Source organism: Pseudoliparis swirei, chromosome 8, assembly GCF_029220125.1.
Source record: "Pseudoliparis swirei isolate HS2019 ecotype Mariana Trench chromosome 8, NWPU_hadal_v1, whole genome shotgun sequence".
NCBI lineage: Eukaryota > Metazoa > Chordata > Actinopteri > Perciformes > Liparidae > Pseudoliparis > Pseudoliparis swirei.
Window position 1 is genome coordinate 23,426,578 of NC_079395.1, and position 16,855 is coordinate 23,443,432.

The following is a 16,855-nucleotide window of genomic DNA, read 5'->3' on the forward strand; positions in this document are numbered from 1 at the left end:
GAGCAGGTAGGTGAGGGAGGAGGGGCCTGGTGGAGCAGGTAGGTGAGGGAGGAGGGGCCTGGTGGAGCAGGTAGGTGAGGGAGGAGGGGCCTGGTGGAGCAGGTCGGTGAGGGAGGAGGGGCCTGGTGGAGCAGGTAGGTGAGGGAGGAGGGGCCTGGTGAAGCAGGTAGGTGAGGGAGGAGGGGCCTGGTGGAGCAGGTAGGTGAGGGAGGAGGGGTCTGATGGAGTGAGAGATCTGTTGGTTTTCGAATTAAATGTGTAATATTTTCCATCAAAAACAAAAGATGACAACAATCAACAATGTGAAAAAATATTTATTAGCTTTAAGAACAATAATAACACAAGTACAATGTTATTTGTAAAAACCCTGTCTTTTCTCAGTGTCAACTTAAAAAGGGCCATTGTGTCGCATTCATGGGGAAATATCTGAATAACTATGTAATATAATTAAAAATACTCAAAACCAGCAGAACATTTAAATATGTGTCTTTGAACAGACCATTCCGCTACATCACCACTAGAGGTCGCCAACTCCACTTTAACTCTGTGGAACACAAAACTCAGAAACACTTCACAACATAGAACACTATGATAAGTAGATGGTTGGGTCACACGGGGCGACACGCTGTGAGCAAACGAACCGTCATGGAACTCAAACAGAAGAACAAGCTGACGACATGGAGAACAAGTCCAGGTGGAAGAAGAAGAAGAAGAAACTCTTCCTGGTCCTTTATTCCCCGTCGGTCTTCATCAGGCTGCCGAAGTAGGCGGTGAGCGTCTTCAGCTTGTTGTTGAGCATGTTCTGCTCCACCTCCACCCGCCCCCCCGCCCCGGCCAGGGAGGCGATCTGAGGAAATGAAGTGGGATTCATTTTAAATCAATGAGTCGGACACAGGAAAGAGTCCCTGAACCTCCCGCAATGTGAAGGTGTTAGGAACCATTATATATATATATATACACACACATTTGAAAACATTGACGTATATATATATATTCATATATAAATATATTATATTTATAAATATATATATAAATATTCATAAACATATATATATATAATTTTAAAATATATATATATATATTACAGATTGTAAAGCACTCAGACAAATTTGTAATTTGTGAAAATGGGCTATACAAATAAACTGAATTCAGGGTTTTTCCTTCATAGAGAAAATTTGGGCGCGCGCCTACGCCGTTTTCCCGAGCGCCTAAGGCAAAAAAAAGTCTGCGATGGAAAAAACCAAAAACTGTTCATCACGTGCATGTCAGCGAATATGTTCTCAATAGTATGTTTCAAGTCGGCTACAGCCGAACCCTCGTTCTGTTTTGATCAATAGTAATCGAGTTAATAAGCGTGTCTTCTTGTCTGATCAATACGCAACAGTGAGGTGAATGGCCAGAGCGGCCAGCTGCTGATCACTCAACAGCCCGACCTGCACCAATACACCTGTATTGTCAATAGGGATGCACCGATCTGATCGGCGTCGATCCATATCGGCTGATATTCCCATTATCGGTTTTGATCGGCGTTCTCAAAACGGCCGATCAGATGACATAAAATCTGCGAGAACTATCAGAGACGTTTCAATCGCCGCGCATCGGAGTAAATGCGCCCTGCAGAGTGAGAGGTCAGAGGGGATCCTCACCACCGAGCGGCGTCCCCGTCCCCCGAGTTGAATCTCTGGGTCGACTCAGCCGACTCTCACATGTCTGAGAGACTGATGTTCACGGTAAACGCATTCTATCGGGAGCGCGCGAGGGTTTTGATAAAGTTAGCGGAAGGATTTATGTGACAACATCCGGTTTTGCAAAGTTAGCGGAAAGAACCACGTGAAACATCCGTTTTTCAAAATAAGATGTCAACAAATCATACACTAGCATATAAAAGTAAACAATGAACTGATTTAGTATCTTTAGAGATCGTTTCTGAGATTTAGCTTAAATTATGCTCACATTAAAAAAAAATTACTGTACCAAGGAAGAGTTGATAAAAATAAGTCAGACTTTTGTATGTTAAACAAAGTCCTGTAAATGGATTTCCCCAAGAGTTCCAGGAAATGAATAATGCAGATGTGTTCCATACATATCTGAAATCACCTACAATAGCAATCAATCAATTTTAATGTATCAATTTGGACATTTTTCAAAGTAAAAGTCCTAAATGTTTAAAGAAATCTGTAATTTCTTTAATGTTTGAGGTGCTTTATATTTGTATTTCCTCATAGTCCTAGGCAATAATGCTACACAATGAATAGAATGCTTCAATCGACACCGTGATCGGTATTATCGGATTGGCAGATACTGATTTCAGTGATCGGCACCAAAAAACCTGATCGGTGCATCTCTAATTGTCAATCTATTAGCCTATCTATTTTAGCAAAATGATTTCCTCAAGCAATGCCTCCATTATTTATGGGGAAAAAAGCAAAAAAAATACATAGATGCTTGCTAATTACGGTGACACAGAAATAGAGACCGTGCGCGCGTAGCACGGCAACAATATTTTTGGGGAGCACCGAAGACCCATTTTGACCCAGGAAAAACCCTGGAATTGAATATATAAATAAATATATATACCTATATATTTTTTTATAAATACATATATATAAATACATATATATTAGGGCTGTCAGCGTTAACGCGTTAACCTATGCGATTAATTTGGCCGCGTTAACGCACTAAAATATTTTAACGCAATTAACGCAACTTTGTTTACTTCCGGTGTTCGTTGAAGTTTTTACACTCAAACCGAGTGTCAAACCGCGGCAGTACGGTTTAACACTGTTTCCGCTTTTAAAACAATTATTTCTCCGCGAAAATAAGGAGCAGAAATCAGTTTAAACTCGTGGATGAATCAGTCGGGTTTCCTCCTGCTCCTCCTTCCTCCCGTCTCCCCCTCTGATACTCAGAGGAACGGAGGGGCGACGTGTCGAGTGACGCGGCGCGGAAAGAACTCGTCACACGAAACCTTCAACGTGATTTGTCAATCCGTTTGTCTGTCAACATTTTGGGGAAAAAACAACCAATGAACACTCAGTAAATCACAAAGGACCTCCCACCTCACAGGTGAGGCTCATTAGCAGCCTGTCAGTCAGAGAGCAGAGAACACGGCGCGAGGACAATGAGCCTCATTGAATAGAGCTGAGATTGTTCTGGAATGTTTGATGTAGAACACACGTGTGTATGTGTCATATGCAAACGCCTTTAAAAGGTGAATTTTGTTGTTGTTGTAAAATGTATAAAATGCCCCCAGCCTCCAGAGGGTTAACGTGACATATGTGAATGTCAGTCAGTTCCCAAGGCCACTGGTTCTGCTGTTTAGTGGTAAAGATGACAGGACCAATGGGGTCTCAATATATATATATTTTTTACTAATCTGGATGTTTCACTGAAGAAACAATTTATCATCCACAATATTAAATACCTCGCTGGCACTTTATAGGTAGGAGCCTCTTTGAAAACACAGCTCTGTGTGAAGTTTGGTCTTTAAAAAGAATGAACTTTTAACTTTTAATTGCGATTAATGAATTTCAAAATGTGCGATTAATTCGTTAATTTTTTTAAATCGATTGACAGCCCTAATATATATATAAATATATACAGATATAAATAAATATATATTTATATATAAATAAATATATATATTTCAATGTTTTCAAATGTTTCACACAGACACACACAGAGACACAAACACACCTGGTCCATGTCAGCGTTGCGAGGCAGGAAGTACACAATGTTGTCTGATATGAGTTTGGCCAGACGGAAGATCTCAAAGGTGAGAAACATTAAGGAGGAAAAACAATTAGTGATGTCAACAACAACAAGCTCACAATGAAGAAGAGGAGGAAGTCTTGTGTTTAGATCCCAGCGTATAGAAACAGGTTCATTCAGGACGATCTGTCCATGTTGATGAGGAGAGACTGGATGTCAACAACAACAACAACAACATGGCGGTGCCAGAAGGATATCCCTCGGGCTGCATCATGGTCCTGATGTCAAACACCTCGGCCGTCAGGTAGTCCGGCCCCCCCCACGGCGGGGACAGGAACACCACGTCGCCACGGAGACGGGGCGCCAGCTGCAGGAAGTCTCCTCGCACAAAGTCGATCCGGTCGGCGACACCGTAGACCGTGGCGTTGTGCCGGGCCAGGTCCAACCGCACCGGGTCGATGTCCACGGCCAGAACTGAGGGAGGGGAACGGAGCCGATGGATACCGGTCCGCGGGGGCGTCTCCCGGCACCAGTGGGCGGGGCTTACCTCTCTTTCCGGCGAGGGCGAACTGGATGGCGTTGCCTCCAACGCCACAGAAGGCGTCGACGACCAGCCGGGCCTCGGGGAAGCTGCGCTCCACCCGCAGCGCGATGTGCTCGGCGATCCGCTCCGGGGTGACGGAGAACCAGCCCTCTGAAAACACACGCAGCCATCAGAACCGGGGGGGGGGGGGGGGCGACGGGACGGAGCGCCACGCACCGCGGTCCAGACGCACGCCCTCGTCGAAGCGGGAGAACAGGCGGTACCGCTGGGCCCAGTACTTCGCCAGCTCGGGTTCTGATGCCATCTCAGCTGGAACCGGCTGGCTCCGCCTCCCTCGACCGCCCTTCCTCCTGTTCTTTGGTTTCTTTACCTTTCTCCCACTGAACTCTATACACACACACACACACACACACACACACACACACACACACACACACACACACACACACACACACACACACACACACACACACACACACACACACACACACACACACACACACACACACACACACACACACACATCAGAGGGCTCCCTCTGCTTCAGGATGCTGTTGGAACCATCTGGGTGTTACGTACCCGTGGTGCCTTCAGGTGCCTCAGACATGTGGGAGTCAGGAATTTCTAGACATGTTAACTGTCTGCCAGGCTGCTCCTCCTCCTCCTCTTCCTCCTCCTCAGTCCCAGAGGGAAGGTGTCTCAGAGAAGAAGAACCTCCTCCATCCTCTGCAGGCTCCGTCATCTTCCTCCTCTTCTCCTCCTCTTCCTCTCCCATCACTTCCTCCAGAACCGGAGGCCCGTCCTCTGGCTCCTCCCCCGCTCCTCCCACCTCCTGCCTCTCTCTCTGCTTCTGTTCCAGGAAGGTTTTCACCTGTGAAACAAACGTCTCCATTATTCAATCAATAGAAACCTGAGATGACCTGAGATCACCTTCTGACCCCGTGAACCCATGAGGGGGGGGGGGAGAGAGAGAGAGATGGAAAGAGAGAGAGAGACAGGAGGGAGAGAGAGGGGGGGAGAGAGCGAGAGAGAGATGGAGGGAGAGATGGAGAGAGAGAGAGAGATGAAGAGGGATGGAGGGAGGGAGAGAGAGCGCATACCTTCACATATCACAAGATTGGGCATTGAACTATGAACATGTTGGCATGAGCTGCCAATTGGATAGAAATTGACGCTGGTAAAAAGAAGATTTTGACCTGTTCATGACCTTGACCTTTGACCCGATTGATCCCAAAATCTAATCAAATGGTCCCCGGATAATAACCAATCATCCCACCAAATTTCATGCGATTCAAGAACATTTTGACCTGTTCATGACCTTTGACCTTGACCTTTGACCCGATCGATTCCAAAATCTAGTCAACTGGTCCCCGGATAATAAACAATCATCCCACCAAATTTCATGCGATTCGGTTCAATACTTTTTGAGTTCTGCGAAAGATTTTGACCTGTTCATGACCTTTGACCTTTGACCCGATCGATCCCAAAATCTAATCAACTGGTCCCCGGATAATAAACAATCATCCCACCAAATTTCATGCGATTCGGTTCAATACTTTTGAGTTCTGCGAAGATTTTGACCTGTTCATGACCTTTGACCTTTGACCCGATCGATCCCAAAATCTAATCAACTGGTCCCCGGATAATAAACAATCATCCCACCAAATTTCATGTGATTCGGTTCAATACTTTTTGAGTTTTGCGAATAAATAAATAAATAAATAAATAAATAAATAAATAAATACACGGCGATCAAAACATAACCTTCCGGCATTTTCAATGCGAAGGTAATAAAAGAACTTCATAATCTACACACACCCACCAGAACCAGAGACTAGAAGGTCTCTCGTGGGCCCCGGGGCCCAGACCCCCATCACCAGACTCCAGCGACTAGAGGGTCTCTAGTGGGCCCCGGGCCCAGACCCCCATCACCAGACTCCAGGGACTAGAGGGTCTCTAGTGGGCCCCGGGGCCCAGACCCCCATCACCAGACTCCAGGGACTAGAGGGTCTCTCGTGGGCCCCGGGGCCCAGACCCCCATCACCAGACTCCAGAGACTAGAGGGTCTCTCGTGGGCCCCGGGGCCCAGACCCCCATCACCAGACTCCAGAGACTAGAGGGTCTCTAGTGGGCCCCGGGGCCCAGACCCCCATCACCAGACTCCAGAGACTAGAGGGTCTCTAGTGGGCCCGGGGCCCAGACCCCCATCACCAGACTCCAGAGACTAGAGGGTCTCTCGTGGGCCCTGGGGCCCAGACCCCCATCACCAGACTCCAGAGACTAGAGGGTCTCTAGTGGGCCCCGGGGCCCAGACCCCCATCACCAGACTCCAGAGACTAGAGGGTCTCTAGTGGGCCCCGGGGCCCAGACCCCCATCACCAGACTCCAGAGACTAGAGGGTCTCGTGGGCCCCGAGACCCAGACCCCCATCACCAGACTCCAGAGACTAGAGGGTCTCTCGTGGGCCCCGGGGCCCAGACCCCCATCACCAGACTCCAGAGACTAGAGGGTCTCTAGTGGGCCCCGGGGCCCAGACCCCCATCACCAGACTCCAGAGACTAGAGGGTCCCTAGTGGGCCCCGGGGCCCAGACCCCCATCACCAGACTCCAGAGACTAGAGGGTCTCTAGTGGGCCCCGGGGCCCAGACCCCCATCACCAGACTCCAGAGACTAGAGGGTCTCTAGTGGGCCCCGGGGCCCAGACCCCATCACCAGACTCCAGAGACTAGAGGGTCTCTAGTGGGCCCCGGGGCCCAGACCCCCATCACCAGACTCCAGAGACTAGAGGGTCTCTCGTGGGCCCCGGGGCCCAGACCCCCATCACCAGACTCCAGAGACTAGAGGGTCTCTCGTGGGCCCCGGGGCCCAGACCCCCATCACCAGACTCCAGCGACTAGAGGGTCTCTAGTGGGCCCCGGGGCCCAGACCCCCATCACCAGACTCCAGAGACTAGAGGGTCTCTCGTGGGCCCGGGCCCAGACCCCATCACCAGACTCCAGAGACTAGAGGGTCTCTAGTGGGCCCCAGGCCCAGACCCCCATCACCAGACTCCAGAGACTAGAGGGTCTCTAGCGGGCCCCGGGGCCCAGACCCCCATCACCAGACTCCAGAGACTAGAGGGTCTCTCGTGGGCCCCGGGGCCCAGACCCCCATCACCAGACTCCAGAGACTAGAGGGTCTCTAGGGGGCCCCGGGGCCCAGACCCCCATCACCAGACTCCAGAGACTAGAGGGTCTCTAGGGGCCCCGGCCCAGACCCCATCACCAGACTCCAGAGCCTAGAGGGTCTCTAGGGGCCCAGGCCCAGACCCCATCACCAGACTCCAGAGACTAGAGGGTCTCTAGTGGGCCCGGGGCCCAGACCCCATCACCAGACTCCAGAGACTAGAGGGTCTCTAGTGGGCCCCGGGGCCCAGACCCCCATCACCAGACTCCAGAGACTAGAGGGTCTCTAGTGGGCCCCGGGGCCCAGACCCCCATCACCAGACTCCAGAGACTAGAGGGGCTCTAGTGGGCCCAGGGCCCAGACCCCATCACCAGACTCCAGAGACTAGAGGGTCTCTAGGGGCCCCGGCCCAGACCCCATCACCAGACTCCAGAGACTAGAGGGTCTCTAGGGGCCCAGGCCCAGACCCCATCACCAGACTCCAGAGACTAGAGGGTCTCTCGGGGCCCCAGGGCCCAGACCCCATCACCAGACTCCAGAGACTAGAGGGTCTCTAGGGGCCCCAGGCCCAGACCCCATCACCAGACTCCAGAGCCTAGAGGGTCTCTGGGCCCCGGGGCCCAGACCCCCATCACCAGACTCCAGAGACTAGAGGGTCTCTAGTGGGCCCCGGGGCCCAGACCCCCATCACCAGACTCCAGCGACTAGAGGGTCTCTAGTGGGCCCCGGGGCCCAGACCCCCATCACCAGACTCCAGAGACTAGAGGGTCTCTCGTGGGCCCCGGGGCCCAGACCCCCATCACCAGACTCCAGAGACTAGAGGGTCTCTAGGGGGCCCCGGGGCCCAGACCCCCATCACCAGACTCCAGAGACTAGAGGGTCTCTAGTGGGCCCCGGGGCCCAGACCCCCATCACCAGACTCCAGAGACTAGAGGGTCTCTAGCGGGCCCCGGGGCCCAGACCCCCATCACCAGACTCCAGAGACTAGAGGGTCTCTAGCGGGCCCCGGGGCCCAGACCCCCATCACCAGACTCCAGAGACTAGAGGGTCTCTCGTGGGCCCCGGGGCCCAGACCCCCATCACCAGACTCCAGAGACTAGAGGGTCTCTAGGGGCCCCGGGCCCAGACCCCCATCACCAGACTCCAGAGACTAGAGGGTCTCTAGCGGGCCCCGGGGCCCAGACCCCCATCACCAGACTCCAGAGACTAGAGGGTCTCTAGCGGGCCCCGGGGCCCAGACCCCCATCACCAGACTCCAGAGACTAGAGGGTCTCTAGTGGGCCCCGGGGCCCAGACCCCCATCACCAGACTCCAGAGACTAGAGGGTCTCTAGCGGGCCCCGGGGCCCAGACCCCCATCACCAGACTCCAGAAACTAGAGGGTCTCTAGCGGGCCCCGGGGCCCAGACCCCCATCACCAGACTCCAGCGACTAGAGGGTCTCTAGTGGGCCCCGGGGCCCAGACCCCCATCACCAGACTCCAGAGACTAGAGGGTCTCTCGTGGGCCCCGGCCCAGACCCCATCACCAGACTCCAGAGACTAGAGGGTCTCTAGGGGCCCCGGGCCCAGACCCCATCACCAGACTCCAGAGACTAGAGGGTCTCTAGGGGCCCCAGGCCCAGACCCCATCACCAGACTCCAGAGACTAGAGGGTCTCTAGTGGGCCCCGGGGCCCAGACCCCCATCACCAGACTCCAGAGACTAGAGGGTCTCTAGCGGGCCCCGGGGCCCAGACCCCCATCACCAGACTCCAGAGACTAGAGGGTCTCTAGCGGGCCCAGGGCCCAGACCCCATCACCAGACTCCAGAGACTAGAGGGTCTCTAGCGGGCCCCGGGGCCCAGACCCCCATCACCAGACTCCAGAGACTAGAGGGTCTCTAGGCCCCGGGGCCCAGACCCCATCACCAGACTCCAGAGACTAGAGGGTCTCTAGCGGCCCCAGGCCCAGACCCCATCACCAGACTCCAGAGACTAGAGGGTCTCTAGCGGCCCAGGCCCAGACCCCATCACCAGACTCCAGAGACTAGAGGGTCTCTAGCGGCCCCGGGCCCAGACCCCATCACCAGACTCCAGAGACTAGAGGGTCTCTAGCGGGCCCCGGGGCCCAGACCCCCATCACCAGACTCCAGAGACTAGAGGGTCTCTAGTGGGCCCCGGGGCCCAGACCCCCATCACCAGACTCCAGAGACTAGAGGGTCTCTAGGGGGCCCCGGGGCCCAGACCCCCATCACCAGACTCCAGAGACTAGAGGGTCTCTAGCGGGCCCAGGCCCAGACCCCATCACCAGACTCCAGAGACTAGAGGGTCTCTAGGGCCCCGGGCCCAGACCCCCATCACCAGACTCCAGAGACTAGAGGGTCTCTAGTGGGCCCCGGGGCCCAGACCCCCATCACCAGACTCCAGAGACTAGAGGGTCTCTAGCGGGCCCCGGGGCCCAGACCCCCATCGAGGCTCAAAGTGAAAAGTCTCTCTCAGTAACTTGAAGTTCTGGAAGTGATGAAGAGGAGGTTCATGTTCACAGACGGTTGATGAAGTTGCGTATTGACGAGTCTCACAGGAGCTACCTTGGAGAGGGCGGAGCCGGTGGGGGCGTGGCCGGTGGGGGCGTGGCCTGTGGGGGCGTGGCCGGTGGGGGCGTGGCCTGTGAAGCGGGTGTGTTTGCCGATGGCTCTCTTGGTCCAGCGCCGCCTCGGAGGCGTCTCTCCGCTTCTGAAGCTCAACACGCTGCGGAACCTGAGACACGCACAACGCCTTAAAGAGACAGTCACCAGCACCGTATACACACACACACACACACACACACACACACCGTATACACACACACACACACACACACACCGTATACACACACACACACCGTATACACACACACACCGTATACACACACACACCGTATACACACACGTATACACACACACACACACACACCGTATACACACACACACCGTATACACACACACCGTATACACACACACACACGCACACCGTATACACACACACCGTATACACACACACCGTATACACACACCGTATACACACACACGTATACACACACACACTATACACACACACTATACACACACACACGTATACACACACACACGTATACACACACACACGTATACACACACACACACACACGTATACACACACACACACACACACACACGTATACACACACACGTATATACACACACACATATACAAACACGTATACACACACACACACACACACACACACACACACACACCGTATACACACACACACCATATACACACACACACCGTATACACACACGTATACACACACCGTATACACACACACACACCGTATACACACACACACCGTATACACACACACACGCACACCGTATACACACACACCGTATACACACATACACACCGTATACACACACACACACGTATACACACACACACACGTATACACACACACACGTATACACACACATACACACACGTATACACACACGTATACACACACACACGTATACACACACACACGTATACACACACACACACACACCGTATACACACACACACACCGTATACACACACACACCGTATACACACACACCGTATACACACACACACACACACACCGTATACACACACACACCGTATACACACACACCGTATACACACATACACACCGTATACACACACACCGTATACACACACACCGTATACACACACACACCGTATACACACACACACACACCGTATACACACACACGCACACACACACCGTATACACACACACACACCGTATACACACACCGATACACACACATACACACACACACACACACCGTATACACACACACCGTATACACACACACACCGTATACACACACACGCACACACACACCGTATACACACACACACCGTATACACACACACACACACACACACACACACCGATACACACACACACCGGTTCAAACATCGCCGGACGATATCCAAAATCAACACCACACTCGTAGGAACTCGAAGACTAAAACGATATTAAATCATGTTCACTCGCTACCGACTGTGTTCACAAATATACAGAATGAGTAGAGAGAAAGAGAGAGAGGCAGTGTTCCTGCTGGTATTCAGGAAATAAAGACACTAAATACTACACACACACACAGACATACACAACAACAGACATTAAACCACACCAACACACATACACAGACACAGACACATACACACACAACAACACACACATAACAACACACACATACATACACAACAACACACACATCAAACCACACCAACACACACACACACACACATACACACACAACAACACACACACACACACAGACTCACGTGGGGTCCGGGTTGTGCCTGAGGCCCAGGCGGCTCCAGGCCTCCTCGGGGCTCAGCTGTGGGCTCTCCTCCACGTCCAGCTCATGGCTGCAGACACATTATGAGAGTTATTGTTCTCTTCTTGATTTGATCTTTATTAGTGAAACACGTTTTGCTTCTTTTGAGACGTCGTAAACTCATTGACTAAAGATCAAGAAATAAGATCCGCTCGCTTCCCCTTCAGGGCCACGATGACCAACAACACACAGGAGAACACCTGTGATGCAGGTGCTCGGCTCACAGCCTAAAGGTGCGTTAAGCTGCGTTCTCACCAAAAGAAAAACGACCGAATCCCATGAAAAGTCAAGGTACAGACGCGTGTGGCTGCGATAGACGCGATATTTTCCCGGGCGGAGCGTTTGGAGCGTTATGTATATATATATATATATATATTAATGTCATGAACCCAAACACGAGGGCGTCAGTGTGTGGGACGTCCACAACAAGTATAAAGCAGAACTAGTGGTGAGTTATTCTGGTGGATGAAGGAGATGATAACGGTCTTTACGGAGACGAGACACGGCGATAAGCCCCGCCCCTCACGGAGCGTCTCGACGCTCATGGCGTGAACACGGAGAACGGTCGAGCGAGTAAACTCACGCGTTTTGGGCGACGCCAAAAATTGTTTCTCTTTTGGTGTGAACGCAGCTCTAGAATCCGTCTAAACATGTGGTTCCATCCCAGGAGGACAAAACCCGACCCGGGGCGTGTTCAGGGGCGTGTTAAGGGGCTTCTTCAGGGGCGTGTTCAGGGGCGTGTTTAGGGGCGCGGCCCGTGAGACGCACACGCAACACGACTCGCCTGCGTTTGACTCTGGCCCCTCCTCCTGCTGGAGGTCCGTCCTCTTCATCATGGTCGTCACGGCTTCCTCCGCTTGGCGGTTCATCCCGTCGGGGCGGGGGCCCCGCGGCCTGCTGGGAGTCTGAGTCCAAACACACGAGATATTCAGCAGAGCGACTCACCCAGAATGCACCTGTCGACCGCCGCGTGCACCCGTCGCCTACCCGCGCCGTCCCGCCGCGAGGAGGAGGCGGGTCTCTTGCGATCGCCGCCCCCGTCGGAAGGCGGGTCGGAGCCGCGTGGATCTCCCCCGGCCACGCCCCCGGCTCCCTCGGCCACGCCCCCGCGCCGTTGCTCCGCCTCCGAGTCGCTCGCACGCCCCCCCCCGGCGTCCAGCGTGCACTTCTGTCCGAGCAGATCCTTTAACTCCTGCACGGCGTCGTCGTGAGGAGCCTCCCCTCCTTGGCTCTCAGCCCCGGGAAGCCCCTCCCTCTCGTCCAATGGGAGCGTCTCGTTGCCCCCTTCCTCTCCTCCTCCCCCCCCGGTGGTCCAGCCCTGTGCCGACCAGTAGCAGTACTGCTCCCAGTAGCAGGCGTAGGTCTCGGCGGCGTGCCGGTCCCAGAGCGCGGCGGCTGACCCTGGGTCAGTCTCTGGGTGCGCCTCCAGCCAGCGGCTCCACAGCAGAGCGGCTCCCTGCTGAGCTGCAGGACGGCAGAGGACACCAGCCGTTAGCTCCACGGCACGACGGCGACACCACAGGCTCGGTCACCAAGAAGTGAAACATAAAGTACATTTCAGAGTTATATAGAAAGGTCTTGTTCAGAGCACAAGTAATTAAGGGTTAACGACGTGCAGCTGTTCTGGAGGTTCATGAAACTCCTCCAGGTGTCTCCACTTGAGTTGATTACTGTGTGTCTGAAGCCGTGTGGCAGCACGCTGTTACTACACCCTCTGAAGCTTCATGAGGACCGCAGTGTGCTGCAGGAAGTCGTTTATTGCTCTTATAATGGAAAGAAAACGGCGTGAACAAAGGAGGACAGTATAAACTTAAAAGTGAAGTATTTCCTGAAGAGACATGAGGTGTTCTGACCGGTAGAGCATATTTGTGATATAGTTTATCCGTGTGCATGTTCTCTTTTACCCCAGTAGGCCTCCCAGCCGGCGGCGGCGGTCCCTCCTGGTCCTTCCTCCTCCGGTGGATCACACGCTACCTCCACACCCACTAGGGGAACATCACAGGACAGCGTCAAATAACACTGACGATAATAATAATAATGTGCAGAAATAAATACCATTGAAATCGTGAATGAAGACAACAGGAAGAAGGCCAGTACAAGGTAAAGTGTGGCTAGGCGCTCTAGAACAGATCTACTCATGGTCACTGTGGGCCACATCGGCATCATGGCCGCCTCTTAAAGGGCCGGTGTACCTGAAACACTCTATAAACTACTCAAACACATTGTTAAACTAGAACGGGCACTCGGTAGAGCGCATACCTTCGCATATCACAAGATGGGGCATTGAATTATGAACATGTTGGCATTAGTTGCCAATTGGATAAAAATTTACCGTGCTATGGTAAAAAGAAGATGTTGACCTTTTCATGACCTGGACCTTGACCTTTGACCCGATCGATCCTAAAATCTAATCAAATTTTCCCCGGATAATAACCAATCATCCCACCCAATTTCATGCGATTCGGTTTAATACTTTTTTAGTTATGCGAGGAACACGCATACAAATAAATAAATAAATACACGCCGATCAAAACATAACCTTCTGCATTTTCAATGCGAAGGTAATAACTCTCTTTGCATTTGATTATTGGAGCGTAAAGAATAATGTAGATAAGAACATTTCTCTAATATTATAACATAAATCCATTTAATTTGAAACCTTCAAAATAATAGCGCAGGATATATTTCTTCAATTTCTTTCTAAAAAAGGTGATCGTATGTCTTTCAAGCCGTCAGGGGCCACATATAAAAAATGTGGCGGCGCCTCGTTTACAAAAGGGCGTTTCCAGCCTCGAGGCGTCGCGGCGGTCATTATGATCTTAAGGCAAATTTTTAATTTGGGGCTGTAGAAAATAAATTGAATTGAGTGTATCAGACGATGAAGAGGAGGAACGAGTACTCGCACACCTGGGATCAATCTGGGGATGATGAAGAAGAACCTTTCATGTGATGTTATGAGACATTTGGTATTTGTATAAATTGACTGTAATAAACTCTTTTCATTGTATTTATAATAAACATATTTTCCCAGTCAAAGGTTTTTTTAAGGACACGTGGTGAAGCCCTCGGAGGCCATCTTGTGATCCGTGATATTTGGACTATAAAAATCAAACGCAATTGAAAATGAATATAGTATAAAATATACGAATAATAGTATAAAAAAAGGTTTGGGAAAAAAAAGCATCCATGTTCTTAAAGGGCCAGTGTGCACAATGTTAGCAGAAAAGTAAAGACTCATAACTCTGTTTTCATAGACATGTTGCCTCTCGATGTTTCTACAGTAGAAAGATTTTTTCTACGTGACCCGAAGTCCACCTCAGTTCTCTGGCACCCATGGGTGGTGACCCTCCTGTAGCAGAGTTATTATGGGATGGATGGCCTCTGGCCCGCTCTGATGGGTACTCTTACCCGAGTGGTCCGCCTGGACATCGTCTTCCTCCTCTTCGGCTGACTCGGCCTGGGCGGGCTTCCTGTTGCACCTCCTCCCCTGTCACATGACCAAAGACAGGCCGGGTCAGCGGCAGGAAGTGCCCCCGGCCCTCGAGGGGTGACCTTCATCTCGTAGAAGGTCGATGGACGCGACGTCACAGGGAGGCGGGATCCACTTACCGCTCTCCTCCGGTCCGAGGAGCAGAGGAAGGCCACCGGCAGACCCATGCTGGCCATCAGCTGAGCCTCTTCATCCAACACCTCCTCCTCCTCTTCCTCCTCTTCATCATCTGCTTCTGTGAGTGGAGGGGAAACTGGTTTCAAAAGCTCTCTCTCTCTTCCTGATGACACCGTCACATTGTGGAGCTTACCTTGGACTCTGGTGTCGGCCACATCAAACGGGAGCAGTCGGTTGTCAGAGCGATAGAGCTCCCGATCCCTTCAGAGAGAGAGGGAGAGAGAGAGAGATAGACAGAGACAGAGAGAGAGCGAGATGGAGAGAGAGAGACAGAGAGAGAGCCAGACAGACAGAGAGAGGGAGAGAGAGAGAGAGAGTCAGAGAGAGAGCGAGATGGAGAGACAGAGAGAGAGAGACAGAGAGAGAGAGAGAGATGGAGACAGAGAGAGAGAGACAGAGAGAGAGCCAGACAGAGAGAGAGGGAGAGACAGAGAGAGAGCGAGATGGAGAGACAGAGAGGGAGAGACAGAGAGAGAGAGATGGAGAGACAGAGAGGGAGAGAGCCAGAGAGACAGAGGGAGAGACAGAGAGAGAGCGAGATTGAGAGAGTCAGAGAGAGAGATGGAGAGACAGAGAGAGAGCGAGATGGGGAGAGAAAGAGAGACAGAGAGCGAGAGAGAAAGAAAGAGAGGATACAACTTCTTCATCATCATCATCATCACACACTCAGGGCACTAACTGCCCCCCAGACGTGAGGGACGTACTGCACGAAGGCTCTGGAGCAGCGGCAGTGGATCCTCTCCTCCTCGGAGGAGGAGGAGCGCGTCCTGCTGAACAGGATCTCCGCCACCACCGTCACCCAGCTCCTCTCCAGCATCATGACGCACACGCACACAAAGGTGGGTCCAAACACCGGCTTCACCCTGTATCAGGAGCAGCGTGGGTTCACTGCGATCACACTCGCAATCCCGGAAACTTCCGGGACCATGAACTGCTACATCCGGTCATGCCTTTTCAGAATAAGAGTATGGTAGTGGAGTATACGGGAGTTACTGTTGTATTTGTTATATACATAAACACAATGTAAAATGTCCTCTACGGTCGAATTTATAACAAATAAAAGTAAATACAATTGAACTAAAATCGCAGATCGGTCTGTTTTGAGGATGAAAGTAGCGCACACTGCACAGTTCTCTTTACAGAACTATTTATTTGTTTGTTGTGCTTTTATTTTGAAGTATGTATCAAACGGGAAGTAATTGAGCGGAACTTATCTCCCGGTACGCGACACCCCGTAGTGTCACACTTAAAGCACTCCGGAAAAAGCGAAGGGACATTTGTTAGCGAACAAATATATATATGTATAAAACCTATATGCTGTGCTAGTGTAGCCATCATTAAATACACCGCGGCGTGTTGCGTCATGGCAGTGT

At 51.9% G+C, this 16,855-nt stretch overlaps 3 protein-coding genes across 6 annotated transcripts in view; 2 read left to right on the forward strand and 1 right to left on the reverse strand.

The window, feature by feature from the left end:
• Positions 1-13,794, forward strand: part of LOC130197859 (junctophilin-1-like) — a 70,934-nt gene extending 57,140 nt beyond the window's left edge. The window contains exon 7 of the mRNA XM_056420805.1: positions 13,725-13,794. The gene's annotated coding sequence lies outside the window, so the exon portion shown is untranslated. The remainder of the gene's footprint in view (positions 1-13,724) is intronic.
• Positions 297-16,432, reverse strand: tgs1 (trimethylguanosine synthase 1). 2 transcript variants are annotated; one of them, XM_056420795.1, is made up of 15 exons: positions 16,187-16,432; positions 15,616-15,683; positions 15,425-15,540; positions 15,224-15,302; positions 13,720-13,800; positions 12,803-13,279; positions 12,600-12,720; positions 11,760-11,846; positions 9,986-10,154; positions 4,835-5,126; positions 4,472-4,642; positions 4,259-4,405; positions 3,969-4,185; positions 3,697-3,775; positions 297-847 (listed from the first exon to the last, which is right to left on the reverse strand). In XM_056420795.1, the coding sequence occupies exons 1-15, from the start codon at positions 16,300-16,302 to the stop codon at positions 731-733; spliced, it is 2,337 nt and encodes a 778-aa protein (XP_056276770.1). In that variant the 5' UTR covers positions 16,303-16,432; the 3' UTR covers positions 297-730. The 2 variants fall into 2 exon arrangements, with proteins under 2 accessions (XP_056276770.1, XP_056276769.1); XM_056420794.1 differs by having other exon boundaries at positions 15,218-15,302.
• A 48-nt stretch (positions 16,433-16,480) lies between these two features.
• The window catches only part of tmem68 (transmembrane protein 68), a 15,915-nt gene continuing 15,540 nt past the window's right edge, over positions 16,481-16,855 (forward strand). For all 3 annotated transcript variants that reach the window (XM_056420816.1, XM_056420814.1, XM_056420818.1), the window contains exon 1: positions 16,481-16,855. This exon is cut by the window's right edge and continues 168 nt beyond it. The gene's annotated coding sequence lies outside the window, so the exon portion shown is untranslated.